Source organism: Panicum virgatum, chromosome 1K (assembly GCF_016808335.1).
Source record: "Panicum virgatum strain AP13 chromosome 1K, P.virgatum_v5, whole genome shotgun sequence".
NCBI classification, from domain to species: Eukaryota; Viridiplantae; Streptophyta; class Magnoliopsida; order Poales; family Poaceae; genus Panicum; species Panicum virgatum.
In genome coordinates, this window is record NC_053136.1 from 51,198,271 (window position 1) to 51,218,630 (window position 20,360).

At 45.8% G+C, this 20,360-nt stretch overlaps 2 protein-coding genes and 1 pseudogene across 5 annotated transcripts; all 3 read left to right on the forward strand.

Moving 5' to 3' along the window:
* Positions 1-8,592: 8,592 nt before the first annotated feature.
* On the forward strand, positions 8,593-10,149 carry LOC120656258. The gene is made up of 2 exons (XM_039934297.1): positions 8,593-8,909; positions 9,525-10,149. Exons 1-2 carry the CDS (start codon positions 8,593-8,595, stop codon positions 10,147-10,149), a joined length of 942 nt encoding a protein of 313 aa, XP_039790231.1.
* A 987-nt stretch (positions 10,150-11,136) lies between these two features.
* Positions 11,137-15,991, forward strand: LOC120641546 (3-oxoacyl-[acyl-carrier-protein] synthase I, chloroplastic-like). 4 transcript variants are annotated; one of them, XM_039917717.1, is made up of 6 exons: positions 11,137-11,254; positions 11,325-11,792; positions 12,477-12,785; positions 13,015-13,196; positions 13,514-13,623; positions 13,738-14,107. In XM_039917717.1, exons 2-5 carry the CDS (start codon positions 11,562-11,564, stop codon positions 13,515-13,517), a joined length of 726 nt encoding a protein of 241 aa, XP_039773651.1. In that variant the 5' UTR covers positions 11,137-11,254; positions 11,325-11,561; the 3' UTR covers positions 13,518-13,623; positions 13,738-14,107. The 4 variants fall into 4 exon arrangements, with proteins under 4 accessions (XP_039773651.1, XP_039773674.1, XP_039773666.1 ...); XM_039917740.1 differs by adding an exon at positions 15,554-15,991 and having other exon boundaries at positions 11,209-11,792; positions 13,738-13,810; XM_039917732.1 differs by adding an exon at positions 15,573-15,873 and having other exon boundaries at positions 11,209-11,792; positions 13,738-13,810.
* Positions 13,695-20,106, forward strand: LOC120641571 (annotated as a pseudogene).
* The last annotated feature ends 254 nt before the right edge of the window (positions 20,107-20,360 follow it).

The following is a 20,360-nucleotide window of genomic DNA, read 5'->3' on the forward strand; positions in this document are numbered from 1 at the left end:
GTGTGCGAACGCACCAACCACAACCAGGCAACGAGGCAACCAAGCAAGCACACATAGGGCCGGCCGCCCGACTGCGGGGCGACAGGTCCTCCAGAGACTTCAACGTAAATTTTTCGTGCAAATTTTTGCAAAAAAAGTCCCTGCCGCCCCGCAGCGGGGCGGCCAGGTCCCGGCCGCCCGGCAGCAGGGCGGCCGGGTATATTCTTGTAAATTTTGAAAACGAAAATATATTTTTATAAAAAACGAAAATAAACAATAAAAAAATAAAAAACCCGCGAAATATTAATGGGCCTCATGGGCAACTTTCCCCCCCTTTTTTAGACAACCTGGTAATGGGCTACAAATCTAACTTAGCAAGCTGAGTTTTAGCTGGGCTGAACCGTCATAAATACTTGTAGGCCTCCTTGAGGCCCAAGCAATCCAGCATGCGGTAAAACAAAAAATAAAAATAAAAAAGTTTGCTGCTTTTCAGATCTTAATATATGCTCATGAATATTTCCAGAAGCAACGCCTCACAGTCACAGCCAATCCAATGAAGAAACGACCTTCTCAGCTCATCTTGTCCACGACATGAGAACCAGCAAGACTGACACTGAAACTGGATTTCTGCTGTGAAAACCCGGTCAGGTCATAACTGATACACCAACTGATGAATTCTTGCTGCATCCTACAAAGCAATTCTCATAAAAACAGTGATAAGCGAGAATCACAAGATCTTGCAATCCTCACAATGGACCAGTGTGACAGACCCGCTGACTTAAAATGCTTAATTAAGCGTAACCGCCATCATTTGAACCCATCAGGCGTATTAGCTTAATTAAGTATAATTTGACAGGTTGTTTCCAACCCACAGGCCGATCGAAACACACCAAAATTCTCGCCCGAATGCGAGCGCATAAGGTAACAGCATGACAAAATTTTACAAAAATAGTAAATAATATTAAGACTTTTACAAAACAGCCTTAAATTTAAAATTTCCAAAAGAGAAGATAGCAACAGAAGAGAATCTAACTTACAGAGCATTTTTACAAGAGAATAAACAAAACAAACTAAATAAGTCGAGAACTACCGAGACGTGAAGACAAGGCGCCACATCGAGCCCACCGATGTGAAACCCAGTTAGCTCCTATACCTGAAATAGGGTAAACAACAAACCCTGAGCAACTAATACTCAGCAAGACTTACCCGACCAGTGGGTATAACTTAGCCCACATATCTAGACATGCAAAGTTTTTTGGCTGGTGGTTGATTTTGTAGAAGAAGCACTAGAAGTGAGTTCTTATTTTCCAGTTTTAGTTTCCAATTATATCAATAAATTTACTAACCATCTAGGATTTACAAAACTACAACAAGCAAGGTGAGCAAACCATTAATTAAATAATATCAACCCTCATTGCATCTCATCTCATTCTTATTCCATTTCCTTTCTACGATGTGACCAAGAGATCAAAGCTCTCATAACCGCGAGACACGGCGAATCGATTCGATTTAACCTTGCAATGTGGACCTAACCAAGACGGCACACAAAAGCCCCGTCGGACCCCACGCACCAACATTTCCCCTCCCCGCCTTGAACTACAGAACCGCCCCACCTACTTATAGTCAGTCGAGCTCAACGTGAGACCACCAAAAGTAAATACATGCATCCCAATTCTCCGCGACTACTCGACTCGCCCTAAGGGGTGGTGATGAAGTTCTGTACTTTCGAAGCGAGGCAGTACTCGGCTTACCGGTTTCGACTACCTCCTACTCCCGGCATGCGGTTAGTACAGTTCAATCCCCAATCAGCACAGCCGACAACGGAACGGTCCTTAATCAACACAGATGGGGCTACACCTTCCCCCATCCGGTCTCTCATCCCATACCTTCCATCTTGAATATAATAATTCATATACTGTAATATAAAGACATCCTATGTCTCGCGAGTGACAGAATTATCACTCAACTTCTATCGAGCCCTATTAAGCATAGCAGTGCTAACGACTTATTCATACTAGTATAAGGCCCAGGAAAACCTAGGGATCATGCAACTAAGGTTTCAAACAATTCTTAAACCTAATGCACAATTATTAGAGACATATATAAGTGACATAATTTAAAATATTAGGATATGCACCGAGGCTTGCCTGAGGGTAATACTAAGTTAGTGTTAATTCTAGCAAGGCCTTGGGCCCTTCCGACCATTGGGCCGGGCATTCACGAATTCCTTCTCAATCCTGCTTCGCCGATCCTGGGCTTCACGATCCATTCGTGGACGATGTTCTCACCACGGGTACTATATGAATGCATATGGAATGCCAATTAATGCACAAGAAATATGATCCTCCATGGTGAGGATCGAGGTTGCAATATATGCTTTATATATATATTTATATATATATATATATATATATATATATATATATATATATGAAGCTAAAATAGTTAATCAACCCTAAAAAATTATTTTAAAAGATCCCTTAATTGATTTGGAAACAAAGCTAGTTTAGGAACAATTCATATTAAACATTAATTTTTATATAAGAAATTAATTATTATTACTAAAACTATCTTGGTACGCCTAAGCAGGACAACTCAACAATTAAAACACTACAAACCTATGCATTCGAAGACTCCGGATATATGCCCGGAGTTTCTGGACTACTACTACCGGTCAGACCGGTGTCCCAGACCGGTCAGATCGGTCCTATACTAATACTGGTTACACTACCGGTCAGACCGGTTACCCGACCGGTCAGACCGGCCGGCCGAAAATTAAACTCCCGTTAAGTCCTAAAACACTGGTATAATTTTCTAATTTAGTTTAACATGACTCATCTTAATTGTAAACTATCCCTTAACTTCTAAATATACTAACACTTGGATAAACCAACTAACACCTCAAACTATGTTTTCTAAACATGAAATTTTTACGGTAGACTACACATGCCTAAATCAAACTACTGCCTAAATTTTACCATTTTCAGACTAATAGATTGGCATAAACAACTTAAATAAGTCTAAACACCATTTAACTTCTAACAAGGGTCAAAAAGAACAATTCACAAGAATAAACAATTTTTCCCATGTAGAGGACAATTCACAAGAATAAACAAAATTTCCATGTAGATATAGACGTAACCAATCTAACAAAGCTAGTTTTGTATTTTTAGGATTTTTTCTTGATTGATTAGACAATCTACAAGTTTACGTCAAATTAATAAAAGGGCCCTCACCCTTTAACTTTGCTACTAGCAAAATGAATTAACTAAAGTAGACCATAAGTACATCCTAGCGATGAACATACTCAATTTAGTGCAAAACCGAATATATATCTGGAATATCTGGGCCATTATCCAGAGTGTCCGGACCCCAAGTCCGGAGTATCCGGGCTTATACCTGGAGTTTTCCCCGGAGTGTTCCAAATCCGGAGTATCCGGGCTTATAACCGGAGTCTCCAGGTATACCTAAACAACAGCCAACCTTACGTGCTCATGGTGAACGGCAGCGCGTGCGGCGCACGGAGCAACGGAGAAAAAGCCGGGGGAAGGGGTGGGGAAGGTGGAGGAGCTCACCACGAACCCATTTGTGCGGTCGATTTGGGCGGAGGAGGGCCGGAGGAGCGGATCGACGCGAAGGGGCGGAGCTCGAGTAGTGCTCCCATGGCGGTCGGCGGTAGGGTCGTCGATTCCGGCGGGAAAGAGCTCGAATGAGGCATCGGGAGGTGTGGAGGAGGTGTGAGATGAGGTTGTGGAGGTCCTTGCGGAAGGGATTGACGAACGACGGCTGGAGATGGTCGGGGCGCCGGTGGAGGCGAGCTCAGCTCGACTCAGTTCGAGCAGGAGGGGGAAGGAAATGAGGGAGAGAGAAGAGCACAGGGGTAAATAAGGCCGGAGAGGTCCGGAGTATCCGGGCGAATTCCCGGAGTATCCGGGATGTTACAACCAGCTCTTTGTTGACTCTTTGAGTTACATAACAAAAACCTGATTCTGTACACAGTTACAAGGGTAAGTTGACTACCAACATATCAACAACAGAGTAAACAACATTATTAGGCACCTTCCATTCCCATTTTCTACCTAACCTACTGACTAATGACATTTGCCACAACATGCCAATGCACGTGTGATCTTACCGTCGAGCGATCGCTCTGTCAACGCTCTGATCTAATCTCCATACATCGTCCTGTTAATCGGTAATCGCCTTGCCCTGCTGCGATCAACGCTCCGTTGGATCGCGTCGTCCTGCTGCATGATAACAGAAGCCATTTGATCGATTCAACCCTCGTGGGATCAATTCCCCACATCTTGTCGTCCTGCTGGCATGCCTCATAAAGAGTCGGTGCAGGGCGTGGCCTTCTGTAATCCAATTACGTTACAAATTGCTGAACGAAACAACATATTATTTCATTTTCATTTGCGTTATCACCAGTGGAACCAAACACTATCTTAATTTGATAGATGGGCCGAGGTCCAAACATCATTCCCTTCTCCCGTCAATCCCACCAAACTTTTTTTTGAAGTATCAATCCCACCAAACATTTAATAGATCCGTAAATCACGGGCCGGCTTCTATCTACCGATACGTCCGCCAATCACGCCCCCGCCCCCTCGACGGGTATATATCGCTTTAGGTGACAGCAACAGAAACCATCGCCTGAAAGAAATATTAGATGAGCCGTCGTCTGTCTAATACACACGCGCGTGACATATAGCCTCAGCGCCCCTCCATCTACCATCTCTTTCCCTGCGTCGCTTCAGCCCATCTGCATCACCTCTTATCTCCAATCAACCTTCCGTCCTTCCCTACCAGTAGAATTCTTTTTTCTTTGCACTTGAACTGAATAAGAGGTTCTTTATATATTTCCTAGTTTAGACGAATAGGGAGAGCACTTAGACATTTCACTTTGAGTACGGCGTACGAACTTGCTGATATGCAGCAACATGACCAGCCTGTACAACAACTGTCAATAAGGATAAGCACAAAAATGAAAGCTTGGATAAAAAATAGATACACTGATCCAATTTGACTACCTCTAGGGAATAGACCTCAACAGAAAACTGTTGAGTAACGACAGCAAGTGATTGAGTTCCGTAGTTCCTCCAACAGCCTCTTTAATTATTTGATATCTAAATATAGACATTCTCTATTCCTGATTTCTCGCTAGCCAGCTAGCGAGAATGACTCTCTAGACTATGCACAAGATATAGAAAAGCTATGGGAAAGTACAAAGATATAGAAAACAATGTTTACTCAAATGACTCTCTAAATGATGATTTAGAGTGTAGATTTTAGAAAGGCTCTTGGAGACGCTATTGTTCTTTTGAGCAGAAAGTTTTGTATCCATCAATGAGATTCTTCATTTTACTTTGAGCTATCATTGTTCGGGTATTCCAAAACAGGTAACGTTTTAGTGTTGTTTCTTACTAATATTTCTTTATTTCTCCAGTCCATCAAACCAATAGTTCTGATTTTTTTTTACAATGGATTACATTATCATTTTTAGGTGGGTCGAAATAGGTATTCCCAGTATTCATATTCTAAAGATAAAGTTTGCATAATGATATAGTCGAGTATGCTTAGAAGATAATGCCATTTTTTTCTTTTCGCGGGATGACTAATCAAACGGGAGAAGGGTCAAGTTTTTTCATTGGAAAGTATTTTTTAAAAAAATTATTGAAAAGTAAATTTTATTTAAATATTTGGAAATCACGAATGCAGTGCCAGAATGGGTGCAAACTTAGGCTTACATTGTCGGCAGTTTATACAACGGAATAAATGCATTAGACTGCAGGTTGGGGTTTATGTTGTCAACGAGATTGATTCTTTTTAGTCCATGTAGTTGAAAGTTTCTTATTTATGATGGAGTATTATTTGTGTCGGTGTTTAACCAGCAAGCCTACCACGGGTATCCCTGAGGTAGTTGATTGTAGGCAGGGACTCGCCGAGATCAGGAACGCGATGGTGCAAGGAACACAAAGATTTATATAGGTTCGGGCCGCTGAGAGCGTAACACCCTACATCCTATGTGGTTGTTTGTATTGTCTTGAGGGTTAATTAATGATCGTGGGGTGATTCGTGTGTTTTGGAGGGGTCTCTGCCCGCTCTTATATAGTCTGGGGACAGGGTTATATGGAAAGTTCTAGTAGAGTACTATTGGAGTCCTTCCTAATGTCTATCGGGTAGTTTCCTTCTATCGACTAGTTCTACTTCTGTATGAGGAGTTACAATATGGTAAGGCCTATCCTATGTGATACTCCTTACTTTAGAATATTTTATGCCTATGAGCAGTCCCGCTGCCTCGGGTCTGAGAAGCCCCCCGAGCTCTTCGTAGTCGAGTCCTGCAAGCGTCGAGTACTTCTGAAAGCATTTTCGAGTGCTTCGACCACTTCTGGACCTCATTATGCCATCCTGAAGTTCATCGAGTGCTTCGAGTAGTCTTCTGAGTATTTCTTTGGCTGCATCGAGGCTATGAGGTGCTCTAGCCCCGAATCATCTTATTTTATATGGTGCGCGATGAACTCGCACTCTATATAGAGTAGCCCCCGAGACATAGGTTGAATCGTAGAATCAGGCTGAGGGTCAAATATGTCTTTTTTTATTTTTCATAATTCCAAAAAAATTTAGGCCATTAGTGACACGTATCCCGCAGCCCCCGAGCCTTGAATCAAAATTCCATGATTTGAAATTAAGGATCAAGAATTCATGGCATTGAATTTTACCCTGAAACCCCCCTCTCTTTGGAAAAAATCTCGGAAAAGGTGGTTTGAACAGAAAACAAAATATAAAATATCTTTGAATTACCGTTCAGTAAATCATGCAGGATGTCGCTTTCTTCTGAGTATTCACCAAAATGCAACTGCCACTGGTTTCTTAACCGTGCAGTGACTCCTTAGGTTTTCACCCACTGCTTTTAGCCTCCACAGGCATTTCTTGCTTCCGCCGCCGCTGAGAATAGATTTGTTCTTGAGCCCATTCATTTTCTCCAATCTTTCGCTTGAATCCCAAAGTCTTGTGACGCCTTTCTTCGCTACCTACTCAGAGTCCCCGGGTGCATGCGTGTGAAGAGATCTGTAAACTTCCGCATGGCTCCCAAGAAGTCGACCGGGAAGGGAAAGGAGAAGGAAGGAGTTAACAGCACTCCGTCGTAGATGATGGGTGGCTGACAAGTAAATGTACAGAATCTGACATTCTTTCCCTTGTCGATGAATGTCTTCTTCAGTCCCAAGAGACTATCAAGTGGCGCTCTGCTTTAGGGCATACTCGTCCGTTCAAAGAGACGAACGAGATAGTTTCTTTACTTCTTTTGTTGAATGCGGGTTTGGAATTTCAACCTCTAATTTCTTCCGTGGCCTTCTTTTTCACTGGGATTCAAGCGCATCACTTGACCCCAAACTCCATTCTCTATATTTCTATTTTCGTTCATCTGTGCAAGGCTTTTCTAGGGATCGAGCCCCATTTCGATCTTTTCAAATATTTTTTCCACCTCAAGCCCCAACCCAGCAAGAAAGAACTAGCAATGGTAGGAGGTGCTAGTCTTCAACTGCGCCAAGGCAGGGAAAAATTCTATATCCCGTATAAGTCGCCTGGGAAGGTGATTGACTGGAAGGACAAGTGGTTTTATGCCGAAAATCAAGCTCCTCCCTTGCCAGAAAGGACACCCGGTGCTCCATGTCATTGTGGAGAATGGAATACTGATCCCGGGTCCTTGTTCCAAGTTAACGAGTAATTGGACTGGATCAAGGGTCTGAGGAAGAAGAAGTTGACTGGGGCGTCAGTTGTGATGTCTTGGATGCTGAGAAGGGTCCAGCCTCTCCGGCAGCGAAGACATTTTGGCTTTCACTATAGCCGAGTAGAGGATCTATCACAATTTTCTTTAGAGAGGATTTTAGAGAATGAAGCGATGCGTCGAGTACTCGACGTGGTATATGGTGTTCCAGTGGTGCCAACGTCGTATACCATAAAAAATCCTCCAAAAGACACTGCTACAAATTGAGCCATTTGTCCCGGTTCCAAAGGGCTATTTGTCCCGGTTTCGGAACCGGGATTCGGCCGCCGGGACAAAAGTCTCCAGGGGCTTTTGTCCCGGGTGGTAGAACCGGGACAAAAGGTCCATCGCGCTAAAAAATCTTTGCGCCCTACGGGATTCGAACCCAAGACCTATTGCCTAGCTCATGGCTTTCTTACCAACTTAGCTAAGTAGTACATGTGACTTAGTAAAAGAATAACTCTCTTTTGAACTATCACGTGGATGGGCTTTTTATCCGGGTTGGTATCACCAACCGGGATAAAAGGGTCACCCTTTTGTCCGAGTTGGTGTTACCAACCGGGATAAAAGAGTTGGGCCTTTTGTCCCGGGTGGAGCCACCAACCGGGATAAAAGGGGGACCTTTTATCCGGGTTGGTACCTCCAACCGGGACAAAAGGCCCCTGTCTCCCCCGCTGGCCCGGCTAGCTTTTGGACCCGGGACAAAAGCCACCTAGTGTTCCGGGCCCAAAGGCAAGCGGAACAAATGGTCTGGAACAAAAGCCTATTATTCTGTAGTAGTGAGAGGTATGTAAAATCTATTGATTTGAGCAAATCGAGTGCTTTTCTGCGTGTAGTATGCGCTGATGCGTACATTTCTATCGCAGGATGACATAAATGTGTATCGAAGCAGCCCTCCTCTCCCAAAAATCACGCGCCCGACTCGCCTACTTCCAAGTGCACATGATCTAGTAGTGCAAAGAAGGCAGCAGCGCGCTGTTGAATCTGCTGACAGCACAATAATCGCTGATTCTGATCAAAGCTCCCCATCTGCAGACATTGAGAAGGAGTCTAGTGCTGGAGGGGGTGGTTCTTGTGCTGAAGGCAATTCGGCGGGTAGCCATCCCAAAGCGCCCAGGAATACTATGCGCAAGTGTAAGGCGGCTTCATCAGAAGAAGCCAGGTATGTAGCTATTTGCGTATAAAGCTCTTCATCGACTTGTTTGCAGTTTGTGAGTTTTATTTCCCTAGGTACGTTTTGTTTATACTGTCAGCGTCTGCCGGTTGGTTCCCACAGCACCGAGCTCGGTGGTTTCTGCACCTAGGCCTGGAACACGCCTCTGAAGAACGCGCTGCTATCCAACGTCTGCATTGGCACGTCGGCGGCTCCGACCTACCTCCCCGCGCATTGTTTCAGGACCAAAGCCGCCCCGACGGAGCGCGAGTACAACCTCATCGATGGCGCTGTTGCTGCCAACAACCCTGTACGTAAACATGCATATTCCATCTGTTCTTTTTATGTACCAGCCTTTTTATTTTGGGTTAATTGGATCTATGCCATTGTAACTTTGCTGTCTTTGAACCGCACCATTACTATTCGCAAAACTATGCAACTGCTATTACAATTCATCTGATGTTTGGAATACACCATTATGTATGTCTGACGCCGTGTGGAGCCCAGTTGCAGACGTACGAACGTGTCTCCTCCCCTACCGTATTTCCGTATGGACCCTTTTGCCCCCCGACTCCTCTGCCTCGCACGTCGGTCTGCAATCCTGCTCACCTCGCTGCCATGAAGGACGGCGGCGCCTTCGGGATGCTTCGGGACGGCGGCGGCGGCCGCTGCTTCTTGCACAGCGGCGACGGTGAGAACAGGCGCCGCCGACTTCCTCCTCCGCGCGTTCGCCGCCGAGCCGCCCCCCGGCGCACCGCTCTGGCGCCAGCTCTCCGTGCCGGCCCCTCCACCGGCGGCGGCGGCGGCCCCCACGCCGCCGTCCACGGCGCGCCGGAGCCTGGACTCCGTCACCGGCAAAGCCCTGCGCTGGATCGAGTCCTGGACCGATGCCGCGGCGGCCGGGGACCGCTTCCTGGAGGTCCCCACGGGCGGCGCCCGGACCCGGAGCAGCGCCGCGGCGCCGGAGTGGCTGCTGGCGAGCCTTGAGAGGGCGGGCTCCGCGCTGGCGCACGGCGGGTGGGGCGCCGGCGAGGTGGAGGAGATGACGGCGGGCGGTCCCGACGGCGGCGAGGTGCTGGCGCTGGCGCTGACGGTGGACCGGTTCTGCGGGGTGCTGCGGACGGGAGGGTGGCCCGCGGAGGAGGTGGTGGAGATGCTGGGCGCGGTGCTGGCGCCGCGGAAGGCCCGGCGGGCGGCGCTGGCGCTGACGGTGGACCGGTGCTGCGGGGTGCTGCGGACGGGAGGGTAGCCCGCGGAGGAGGTGGTGGAGATGCTGGGCGCGGTGCTGGCGCCACGGGAGGCTCGCCGAGGCGGTGTCGCGGGCGGTCGCCGGAGCTCGGAACCGGCGAGCAGGAGGAGCGCGTGGCGGCGAGCAGGGCGGGTACAGCAGTAGGAGGAGCGCGGTGCCGGGCGAGCAGGAGGAGCGCGGTGCCGGGCGAGCAGGAGGAGCGCAGTGGCGGCGAGCAGGGGGGTGGGCAGCGGGCGAGCAGGAGGATCGCGGCGGCGGACCGGCGTGCGAGCAGGAGGATGCTATGGAGGCAAACGAGGAGAGGAGAAGGAAGGGATGACATGTGGGGGCCACATGTCAGCGAGTGGAGAGAGGGGCAGGGGCGTATGGGTACGCCTGCAAGTGGGCCCAACATGGTGTTAGACGTATATAATGGCGTATTTTCAACGGCAGGTGAATTGTAGTGGCACTGGCATAGTTTCTTTAAAAGTAATGGCGCGCTTCAAAAACGATGAAATTATAATGGCACAGATCTAATTAACCCTTTTATTTTTGGCATGATGTGTTATTTTTGGCATGATGTGTTTGACGGTGATGTTTTATTTGAAAATACTTATAATGTCTAATAAAAACATATAAGATTATAAAAACATTATTCACTGCATTTGGTTGGTCTCGAGCCTCCAGCTCCTACACTATTTTTCTCTCACATTACTCCAGCTCCAGCCTCCAGCCACCAGCCAGGTAACAGTATTTTTCTCTCACATCACTCCAGCTTCAGCCTCCAGTTCCAGCCTGCCGAACACGGTGATTGAAGACAAATCTACGCATATGGTTTTTATACTTTCAAACCAAAGGTTTTACCAAATGTTAGTCAAAACATCAAATTTATCTATACTATAAAGGATGAAAGAATTGAGAATATTTCTCACCTACATTAATCTAACCATCCCTCTCACATATCCCCTCTTGAAGGCCCACATGGAAGGGTCAGGTGCTTGACAGGATTTGGCGCGAGGTAAAAACAACATCAAGTAGACTGTTTCTGCCATAATCACCACGGCGCCTCCTACCCGCCCGCCTGTACCCGGGTCTGGATTGGCTCGGCGACGCCGCCTCCCCCACTGTAATCCCTCGCGACTAATCCGTCTCCCATCCCTCCGTGAAATCAGTCAATCAATCCAATCAATTTGTAGGTGAGCAATCCACCGCTCCCATTCTCCTCCGGATCCGCGACGCCATCCCGCGCCTACACCTCCCCATCTGCGCTGCGAGGACGAGGGGAGGAGGTGTGGGATGATGGGGTGGAGCAGGGACGCCGGTGAGGGGCGAAGGGCGGGGCCGCGCTCGTGCGGCCGGTGTGGAGGGGCGGATGCTAGGGCCGGCACAGGGAGCCGTGCACCGGCAGAGGGGTGGAGAGCTCCGTCTCCGCCATGCAAGCGCCCGCGCACACCCTCGGGCTCCGCCTACCCATCGACCGCTTCGACGCCGGCAGCTTCCCCACCCGGTTCGCGGCCCAGATCAGGGGGTTCTCGTCGGAGGGATACATCGACGGCAAAAACAGCTGCAGGCTCGACGGCTGCCTCCGATACTGCATCGTCAGCGGCAAGAAGGCACGGGAGAACGCCGGGCTAGCCAAGGCTCTATTCGACGCGCACGCCAAGGTGAGTGGGCACCGATGAACTAGACCCTTTTTTCGCAACAGGCTTATGCAGGAAACGAAAAACGATAGGTTGTTTGTGGACTAGAGTTGTGCTTTTGTAACTCCTGCTCGAGAACAATTCACTGCATACACTGAGTTCAGCTCATGCTAACGAACAATTGGGTTTTGATTGAAATATATTGACCTTTTCTATGATTTTAGAGATTTTAATTGTATTTAATTAGTGGAGCTTTGTTCCGAGGAGCAAATATTTGATGTCATAAAACATTATGATTTCAATTGAAGCATTCCTGCACAATGCGCCAAAACTTTGATTTGCTTCAGGTACAATTTGTTCAGAATGTAACTTGTGTAGGGATGGTTGAAAGTCCAATGTCAACATAATTTGCATAGAAGTTGCTAGATTGTTCCGGATAAACAACCACAGGAGTCTTGAAAACATTTGTATGCTTAAATCAAAACCCAATTATCTCCTCTGGATTTTTGTAGTATTGTGGGCTTCAATGCTTCATATATAGCATATAAGTTGTTTGACATCGTTGACAAAGCAAGATGTGTTAAGCAATTTTTCTATCCTATTGCCTGCTAATGAGCACGTAACAACATATTCATACCTGTCATGTGTTTCATATTTTTATAATTGTTTTCCTTTTTGATTTTTTCCTGATTACGTTATGGTTAACAGCTTGACAAAGTGCGTGCTGGAGTTCTCGTGGGGACTGGTATGGGTGGCCTTACAGTGTTTTCTGATGGCGTTCAGAACCTCATCGAGAAGGGATACAGAAAGATTTCACCCTTCTTCATTCCCTATGCAATGGATGTTGGTTTTATGGGTCCTAATTACTCAATTTCAAATGCATGTGCTACCTCCAACTATTGCTTTTACGCTGCTGCAAACCACATACGACGTGGTGAGGCTGATATAATCATAGCTGGTGGTACTGCAGCTGCAATTATTCCCATTGGCCTTGGAGGTTTTGTGGCCTGTGTACTGGTATGTGTTGTTACTACCAAGTTTTTACTCCTTAAATATCCACTAAATATTTTGAGTCTTTGCATGATTTTCGTCATTTCCATCAATGTTTGCTGCTTGTTAAGTGTTTCTTTTCATGTTGCTCCTCACCATGAATGCGATCATTGCTTTGAGCAGACTACTAAGAGTTTCGATTGTGTAACATGAATTGCTATAGGTACTTAATCAATGATAATTTCATCGACAATAGGTTATGGAGAGCCTGGAGCATGCAATGAAGCGTGATGCACCAATAATTGCAGAATACTTGGGAGGGGCAGTGAACTGTGACGCTTACCATATGACTGATCCTAGATCAGATGGACTGGGTGTCTGGGTGTATCATCCTGTATCAAAAAGAGCCTTGAAGATGCAGGTGTTGCACCTGAGGAGGTATCTATATCTGTCTAGAAAATAAGTCTTAGCAACTTTTAATCCTAGACATATCAGAAATCCAAAACATTGGCCTGGTTTAAAAATAAATCAATTCTTTCATCCTGGACTGATTGGAGATTGAAAGGTCCGTACAATGTGCGATCAGAAATGGGCTTAATTGGAAACATATTGCTATTTCAATTATCACATCACTTTATTATTTTTAAACATTTCGTTGTAATACCAAGCTGTAGTTTAAATTTCTTTAATTTGATATTATTATCATTGACACAGATCAACAATATGTCTTTTTAATTTGAGTATATGCCTTTTAGGTGAACTACAGTAATGCACATGCAACTTCAACGCTTGCTGGTGACTTGGCTGAAGTAAGGGCCATTAAGCAAGTCTTCTATAATACATCCGAAAAATTAATTCAACGAAGGTTTACTCACCTCCATCTGGAATTTGTATATTTTTTTACTTGGAAGGATACATTTTGTTTTATCTTTATTCCCTACTAATAGTGTTTGCCTCCATCCTTGCCCGTCAATGATAGGCCTTTGACTAGGTGCAGCTGGTGTATTGCATCACTGAACTAGGCCATACACAAAACAACAGTGAAGTTTCAGGTACAGACTGAACTGAATAGGTGAGGTGGATTGCCTGGTCTAGCCGATTCTTGTGTTTTTGTTTGCAGTGGTATTTGTTAGGGTAGGGTCGGCGAGTTCCATAGAGTAGAATTTGATTTGCGATGAATAAGAATCAAGCTTGTGCTTGGAGGGATTTACTGGTCAAATAAAAAATTTATAGGCTTTCTTTTAGCTAACTAGCATTCACCTTGCATGAAGAATAGCATGTGAGATAAGACGGCCCATTGGCGTTGTTTTTCTCTGGCTTTATTGATGAAGGTCAGAATATTTACTCGATTTCTCATAAGCAAGTTCCTATTTTTCTGAGAAAGAAAAGAAGAAAATTTGTGACATACATAACATCTTTTCCTTGGGGACTGGAAAAAATGACAAAGTGTGCATATATTACTTGGTTATATCAAGTGTAATTAAGAATGCGAGTTGGTTTTCGACTCCCGGGTTTGGTTAACATTTTATAATAGAGGAAATGCAGTAATATTAATATGATTGTACTCAAAATTTTGATGCATTTTGCTTTGCCAATAGGGCTGGGCCGTGGGTGGAGAACAAGCTCAGGGAGGATGTAGAGGGAGGATGTAGATATACGCATGAATGAATGCTCATCTTCGGTGATGGTGGTTTCATTTTATCACAATAAACCATATCACAAAAAATCTAGATGTTGGTTTCATTTTATCACATTATCACAATAAATAATGAATCATGACAAGTTCTTCTCGATCTGCTATCTGGGTTGGTTAATATATTATTAATTAATATTATTATTTGTTGATATGTCCATTGATGCTCATGAACACATGTGGTACATATTCTTGATGATCTGTCCATTGGCTATTCTTGATGAAATTCTTGTAACATGGACTACAATAGGTTCTGTGTACAGTAATATATGACATTAGTTTGAAATCCTTATAATTGTTGATAAACAAATCATTTTAATTATTGATACTACTTTTTAAACACGTGCCCAGCATCCCCAATAGTTAATAAAAAGAACGGAGGGATTACATACAACTGCGGGCATGTCATATTGTCATGGTCACGTTTTGGGCTATTTACAATATTCTATCATGCCTCCAATACACCAGTCGCCAAAGGAGTGAACACCTGGGTTTGGGGGATTAGGGAGGGGGATTAATTGCTGGACCTAGAAATGGCTTTGCAGGAGGCCGGAAGGACAGGGTAGCAGCGGAGGTGGGCGCAGGGGTGGGGGCAGTGGGAACGGCGCGGGCCAACTGTGGTTTTGGACAGCCAAATGAGTAGCGACAGAATTAGTTGATTTGGTCTGTCCACTTGCTCTAGGAGGGGCAGCGATAGAGTAGCACAAAATTAGATCGATTGTGTAGCATCGGATCCAGTGGCGTCCTCACTTCTGAGCTAAGTTACCCGGATACGGATACGTGTATCGGTATCGAGGCCGATACGGATACGTTGATACGGCACTCTCCCAAAAAACTCTGATATGTGGATACGTTTCAATTTTTTTAATAAAATTAAATAAAGACAATGCATATCAAAGTTGACAATAATAAGAAATCGATGTTCAACATAGAGATAGCAGTCAATACAAATACATAACAGGTGCTTCATGGTTCGATTTTCAACATAGGTAAATAGCTTATAGCAGTCAATACAAATACATAACAGGCGCTTCATGGTTTAATTTTTCTTGACAGCTTGGAGTTCAATGCTTCATAGTTTGTTCTTCTACATCCTCAACAGGTGCTTCATTCTCTTCCAGGTTGACAATCTCAAGACCAAAGGACAGCTTGCAATTCAGGCTCATCAAGGGAGAGTTCAGCCACTTCAAGAAGACCTACATCAGCCATAGTGTCAAAAGAATCTCCTCCCACATCCCACATTCTTGTCTCTCCTGTCTTGTATGCATCTGTTTTTCTTGACATATGCCTCAGATTTGAGTGCACAAAGACCAAATCTTCAGCCCTCTCTGGAGTTAAGGCATTTCTTTTGACACTATGTATGAAGCTATATGTACTCCAATTGCGTTCACAGCAAGAAGATGAGGCTGGTTGGTTAATCAATTTGATCGCCAAATTCATCAATAGAGGAACAGACTGCCCATGATTTGTCCATCAAGTCATGGGGGAAACAACCCATCTATCATGAATTGAATCAGGATCATTGAATTCTTCTGAACAACTTGAGAACCTTGCATATTCTTCTTTTACTTGAGCCAATTCTTCTCGTATGCGAAAAAACTTTTTGAAGCAAGTCATCCTCATTTGGGATACCTCTTTGTCCTTGTGGGGTGGTACACGGCCATCAATTTCCTGAATCCATTGCCTACTATAGTATCTATAATTTCAACATTATATTTTACTATTTTAGAACATGAGTAAGTGAAGAACTGAAGAGTGAAGACAATCTGAATTGTACAAGTATTGTGCAGATTGTTACCTTGGATTGAGTGAGTGAGCCAAACAATGCAATGGATTATTCCCTTTTGTCCACCTAGCAATCAATATGTCATGAACAACTGAGTAATAGTCAGACACCTCATCATGTTCCTTCCCTTCCCAGAGATATATCTCTTTCTTCACTTTCTCAATCATAGAATCCCACATTTCATAAATTAAGTGAAGACATGGCGTGTCAGTGTCCGCCACACGTATCATATCATATATAGGAGAAGTAATCTTAAGAATATGCTCAACATTGCTCCACCACACATCACTCAGTATCTTTTCCTTTACAGTTTGGGCATTTTGGGCAGTTGGAGCATCCTCTCTGTAGACAGTCCATTTGTCACTTATCACCATTTGCTGGAGTGCCATTTTTACCTCAACAAAGCGTCTCAACATACACACTACCGAGGCAAATCTTGTTTCAGCAATAGACAATAACTTCAAATGGCTAAACTCATTGAACATTGAAAGACGCATGCTATGGTTCATTATGAAAATTTTTATCATGTTAGCAGTTTTAATAATATTGTAAAATTCAAGCTGGCTCCAAGCAAATAACTCTTCCACAGAAGGATCCCTTGAGAGTTTAGGCTCACATATACTTTTCAAAGCCAAATTAAGAGTATGCACAACACATGGTGTCCAAAATATGTTACCATATTCAGCTTCCAGTATTAGACCCGCACCTTTACAGTTCGAGGCATTGTCGGTGATGATCTGTACCACATTTTGCCGGCCTACTTCTTCAATAACAGACCTCAACTTCTCAGCAATGTATTCTTTTGTCTTGATCTCTCCCTGACAATTATCAGCCCTCAAGAACATAGGTGCTTTCTCAGAAATGGCAACAAAATTGATGATTGGCCGCCTCTGCGGATCTGACCAACCATCGCAGCAGATTGTGACTCCCTTCTCTGCCCATGTACTCTCCATTAGAGTCTCAATGTGTCTCCTTTCCTGAACCAGGAGTCCCTCCCTTGCCCTATTGAACCCAGGAGGCGTGTATCAAGGCATGGTGCGGCTACAAGCAAATGAAAAGGCCTCTCGAAAATATGGATTTCTCAAGAAATTGAAAGATATACCTCCAGAGTAAATTGATCTTACAATTAGAGCATCCAAATGTTTGCGGTCTTCCAATGCCCAAGCTTTCTCCAATGCTGAAGCAGGTCCCCTTTTCTTCTTACTAGTATTGCCTGAAGGAGCAGGAGCAGGAGCAGTAGGCATGGAAACAGTGCGTGCCTTTCCTCTTTGCACTAGTTCTTCACATCTTTTAACTTCCCTCTTCATCTCACAGAGCACTTCATATGGCATCTTGTCACACTTGATAATTCCCCTTCCTGATTTCTGCAGCAAGTGAGCCTCAACTCTAGTGTAGCTAGTGAACTTCTCCATTGAGCAATACTTGCATTTCCAGAGAACATTGCCGCCTCCTGTTTTAGGCTTCTCTAAAATGTTAACATAAGCCCACAGTGGAGCCTTTATATCAACCGTGGATGCAGATCCTGTACTACCACTAGCATTTGTGCTAGCACCTCCAGCAGTAGCACTAGAATTGCTCGATGTAGCCATCTACGGTCTACAGAACTACAGAAGAAAGCAAGAACAGACCTGAGGTAGTGAGGTCTCTAGATCTGGGAGGAGAAAATCAGAGGGAAAAGGTGGGAAGAAGAAATCAATCCTAAGGCTAGAGGACGACGGGAACGGGAAACTCACCGGAGATTGCAGCCGACAGTCCTCCTCGCCGGCGGGCGGCGGCTCGTCGCCGGCGCCGGCGAGCGGCGGCGCTCGTGCGCTGTGGGCGGGCGGGCGCTTGCGTGCTGGCTGCTTCCGTCGAGTGCTGGCTGCTCCGTCGAGTGCTGGCTGCTGGCTGCCGTGACGGGCTAGGCCAGCACTTGATGAGTGCTTCGTGGTCTGTTTAGGTGGGCTGGGCCGTATCAAAAAATGTCCAGATTCGTGTCCGGCCCGCGTATCCGTTTATTTGCCATTTATTTTTATCCCGATACTCCGCGGACACGTATCTGCGCCGTATCCGCGGCGTATCCGTGTCCAGCACGTATCGGACACGCGATACGTGGCCTGTGCGCCGTGTCCGGGTAACAGAGCTTCTGAGGATTGGACGAGGGCACGAGGCGGGGGATCGGGCGCGAAAGAGGAAGAAGATGCCAGACGAAGGAGGAAGAAACATGTAAACCATTGGATGCTTACATTGGATGCCAGTCATACCATGGATGCAGATCCTACCATTGATATCATCGACTGAAAATAATTCTATTTTTATGCCAGATATTCTGTACATGTCTGGTTTTTTTTATCATCCTTCAAGGGGTACCTGATACCACCCAGATGTAGGAGGTACCACTGCAAAAAGGTACTTCACTGCAAATATTAGTTTAATAAATTCATCATGGATGTTAGAGTATATGGCAAACAGTGGTGCCATTGTTCTATCCTCTTCCTCCAACCCTAATCCCCTTCTCTCCCTCCTCTCCCCCTCCAAACCAAAAGCATGGTTGCTGGGTTAATCCACATAATTGGTAACGAGATGCGAGCAATGATAGAACCCACTCTGTGGCAGGCGCTGTTTCCACATGTCCTAAGGGTTCTATATATATATCTCCCCCATTCAGATTCATTTGGTCAGGCCGTGTGATATGCGAAGCTAGGCATGGGGTAGAGGCGGCAGGGGCCGTGGGTCCACCATTCTAGTTACTACTTGGAATTTCTATGGTCGTTACCAATCTTGCCCCTTCTCTGATCGTATCTTTTAGATCTAAATTTTAGCTTCTTTTCGTGATACTAGCTCTAGTACCTTTTGAACGACGAAAAAAGGCCTCTTCCACGTGCATAGATGTGTGTGAATTTAATAGCTATTTAATTTGCATGACTAGTTTGTCTCATGGTCCATCCTTCTAGTGGTACCTTCTACTGTAGTCCTTTTGAATGATTGTAAAAACACCTCTTCTACGTAGATATGTGTGAATTTAATAGCTGTTTGATTTACATCAGTAGTTGGTGTGGAAGTGGAACGGAAAGTTATACTTTCTGTTTTAAAGAAAACTTATTCACCTTATGCAGACGATGGTTGCGATGACGAAGATCACAGAGGAGATGATGGCCGAGGAGAAGGAACCACAGTACCTGCTCAAGGCGCCGGAGGACGACTGTGGCCGGTTCCTGGTGCTGTCCATCGGCACCGGCCTGATGTCCGACGAAGGGCTGTACACGGCGAAGATGTGCTCAAAATGGGGCCTAATCGGGTGGGTGAGAAAGAGGGGCATGGCGCCCATCATCAAAATCTTCATGGCCGCCAGCTCCGACCTCGTCGACATCCACGTCGCCGTCAAGTTCCAGCTCCTCCACAGCGAGAGGAACTACCTCCGCATCCAGAATAACATGCTCGATGGAGCCGTCGCTGCGGTGGACGCGGCGACTCCGGAGAACATGCGGAGCCTCATGGAGATCGGCGAGCACATGCTGGGCCAGCCGGTGTCGAGGGTCAATGTGGAGACGGGGAAGTATATGAGAAGGTGACCGGGGAGGACGAGGAGAGAACCAACGCCGATGCGCTCGTCAGCCTTGCTGAGGATCTCTCGAAGGAGAGGACGGCGAGGCTTAAGAAGTGGAAAGAGGATGTGCCTGCCGGTGCCGCAGTGAGGAGCTAACTTTGTTCATGAGCAAGATTTTGCATTTTCGATAGCCAATAATTCAGGTCATTTCAGCTGAAAGCTTGTTCGTACTTCGGCAAGCAAATTTCAATTAGAACTTTGATTTATACAACAATAGTAAGAATATCTTCCACTAGTTATTCTTGAATGACTTCGAAGTAAAACATGTTTGTTTTTATGCCAAGAGACGCGAGGATTGTATACTGACCGTTGGCGTGGCTAATCCGCTCGCCCGGAGGACTCGCTCTTCCTCAACGCCCGCACAGCGCACGGCATGCTCCACGCGCCCACGCCTGCGTCAGGCGCGCTCCGCGACGCCCACGCCGCGCCGACCACGTCCACTGCGCCCACGCCGCGCCGACCACGTCCACTGCGTTCTGCGCATGTACTGGCTCATCGAGCTCTGTTGTACAACTCAACATTTTCGCCAACATCAGC

Excerpts from the sequence above, each read along its gene's own strand:
- LOC120656258 (XM_039934297.1), top strand. The coding sequence starts at position 8,593 with ATGCGTACATTTCTATCGCAGGATGACATAAATGTGTATCGAAGCAGC. Across the intron at positions 8,910-9,524 it reads GCTTCATCAGAAGAAGCCAG|GACGGCGGCGCCTTCGGGAT; the intron begins GTATGTAGCTAT and ends GCTGCCATGAAG.
- LOC120641546 (XM_039917717.1), top strand. The coding sequence starts at position 11,562 with ATGCAAGCGCCCGCGCACACCCTCGGGCTCCGCCTACCCATCGACCGC. Across the intron at positions 11,793-12,476 it reads TATTCGACGCGCACGCCAAG|CTTGACAAAGTGCGTGCTGG; the intron begins GTGAGTGGGCAC and ends TATGGTTAACAG. Across the intron at positions 12,786-13,014 it reads GTTTTGTGGCCTGTGTACTG|GTTATGGAGAGCCTGGAGCA; the intron begins GTATGTGTTGTT and ends CATCGACAATAG.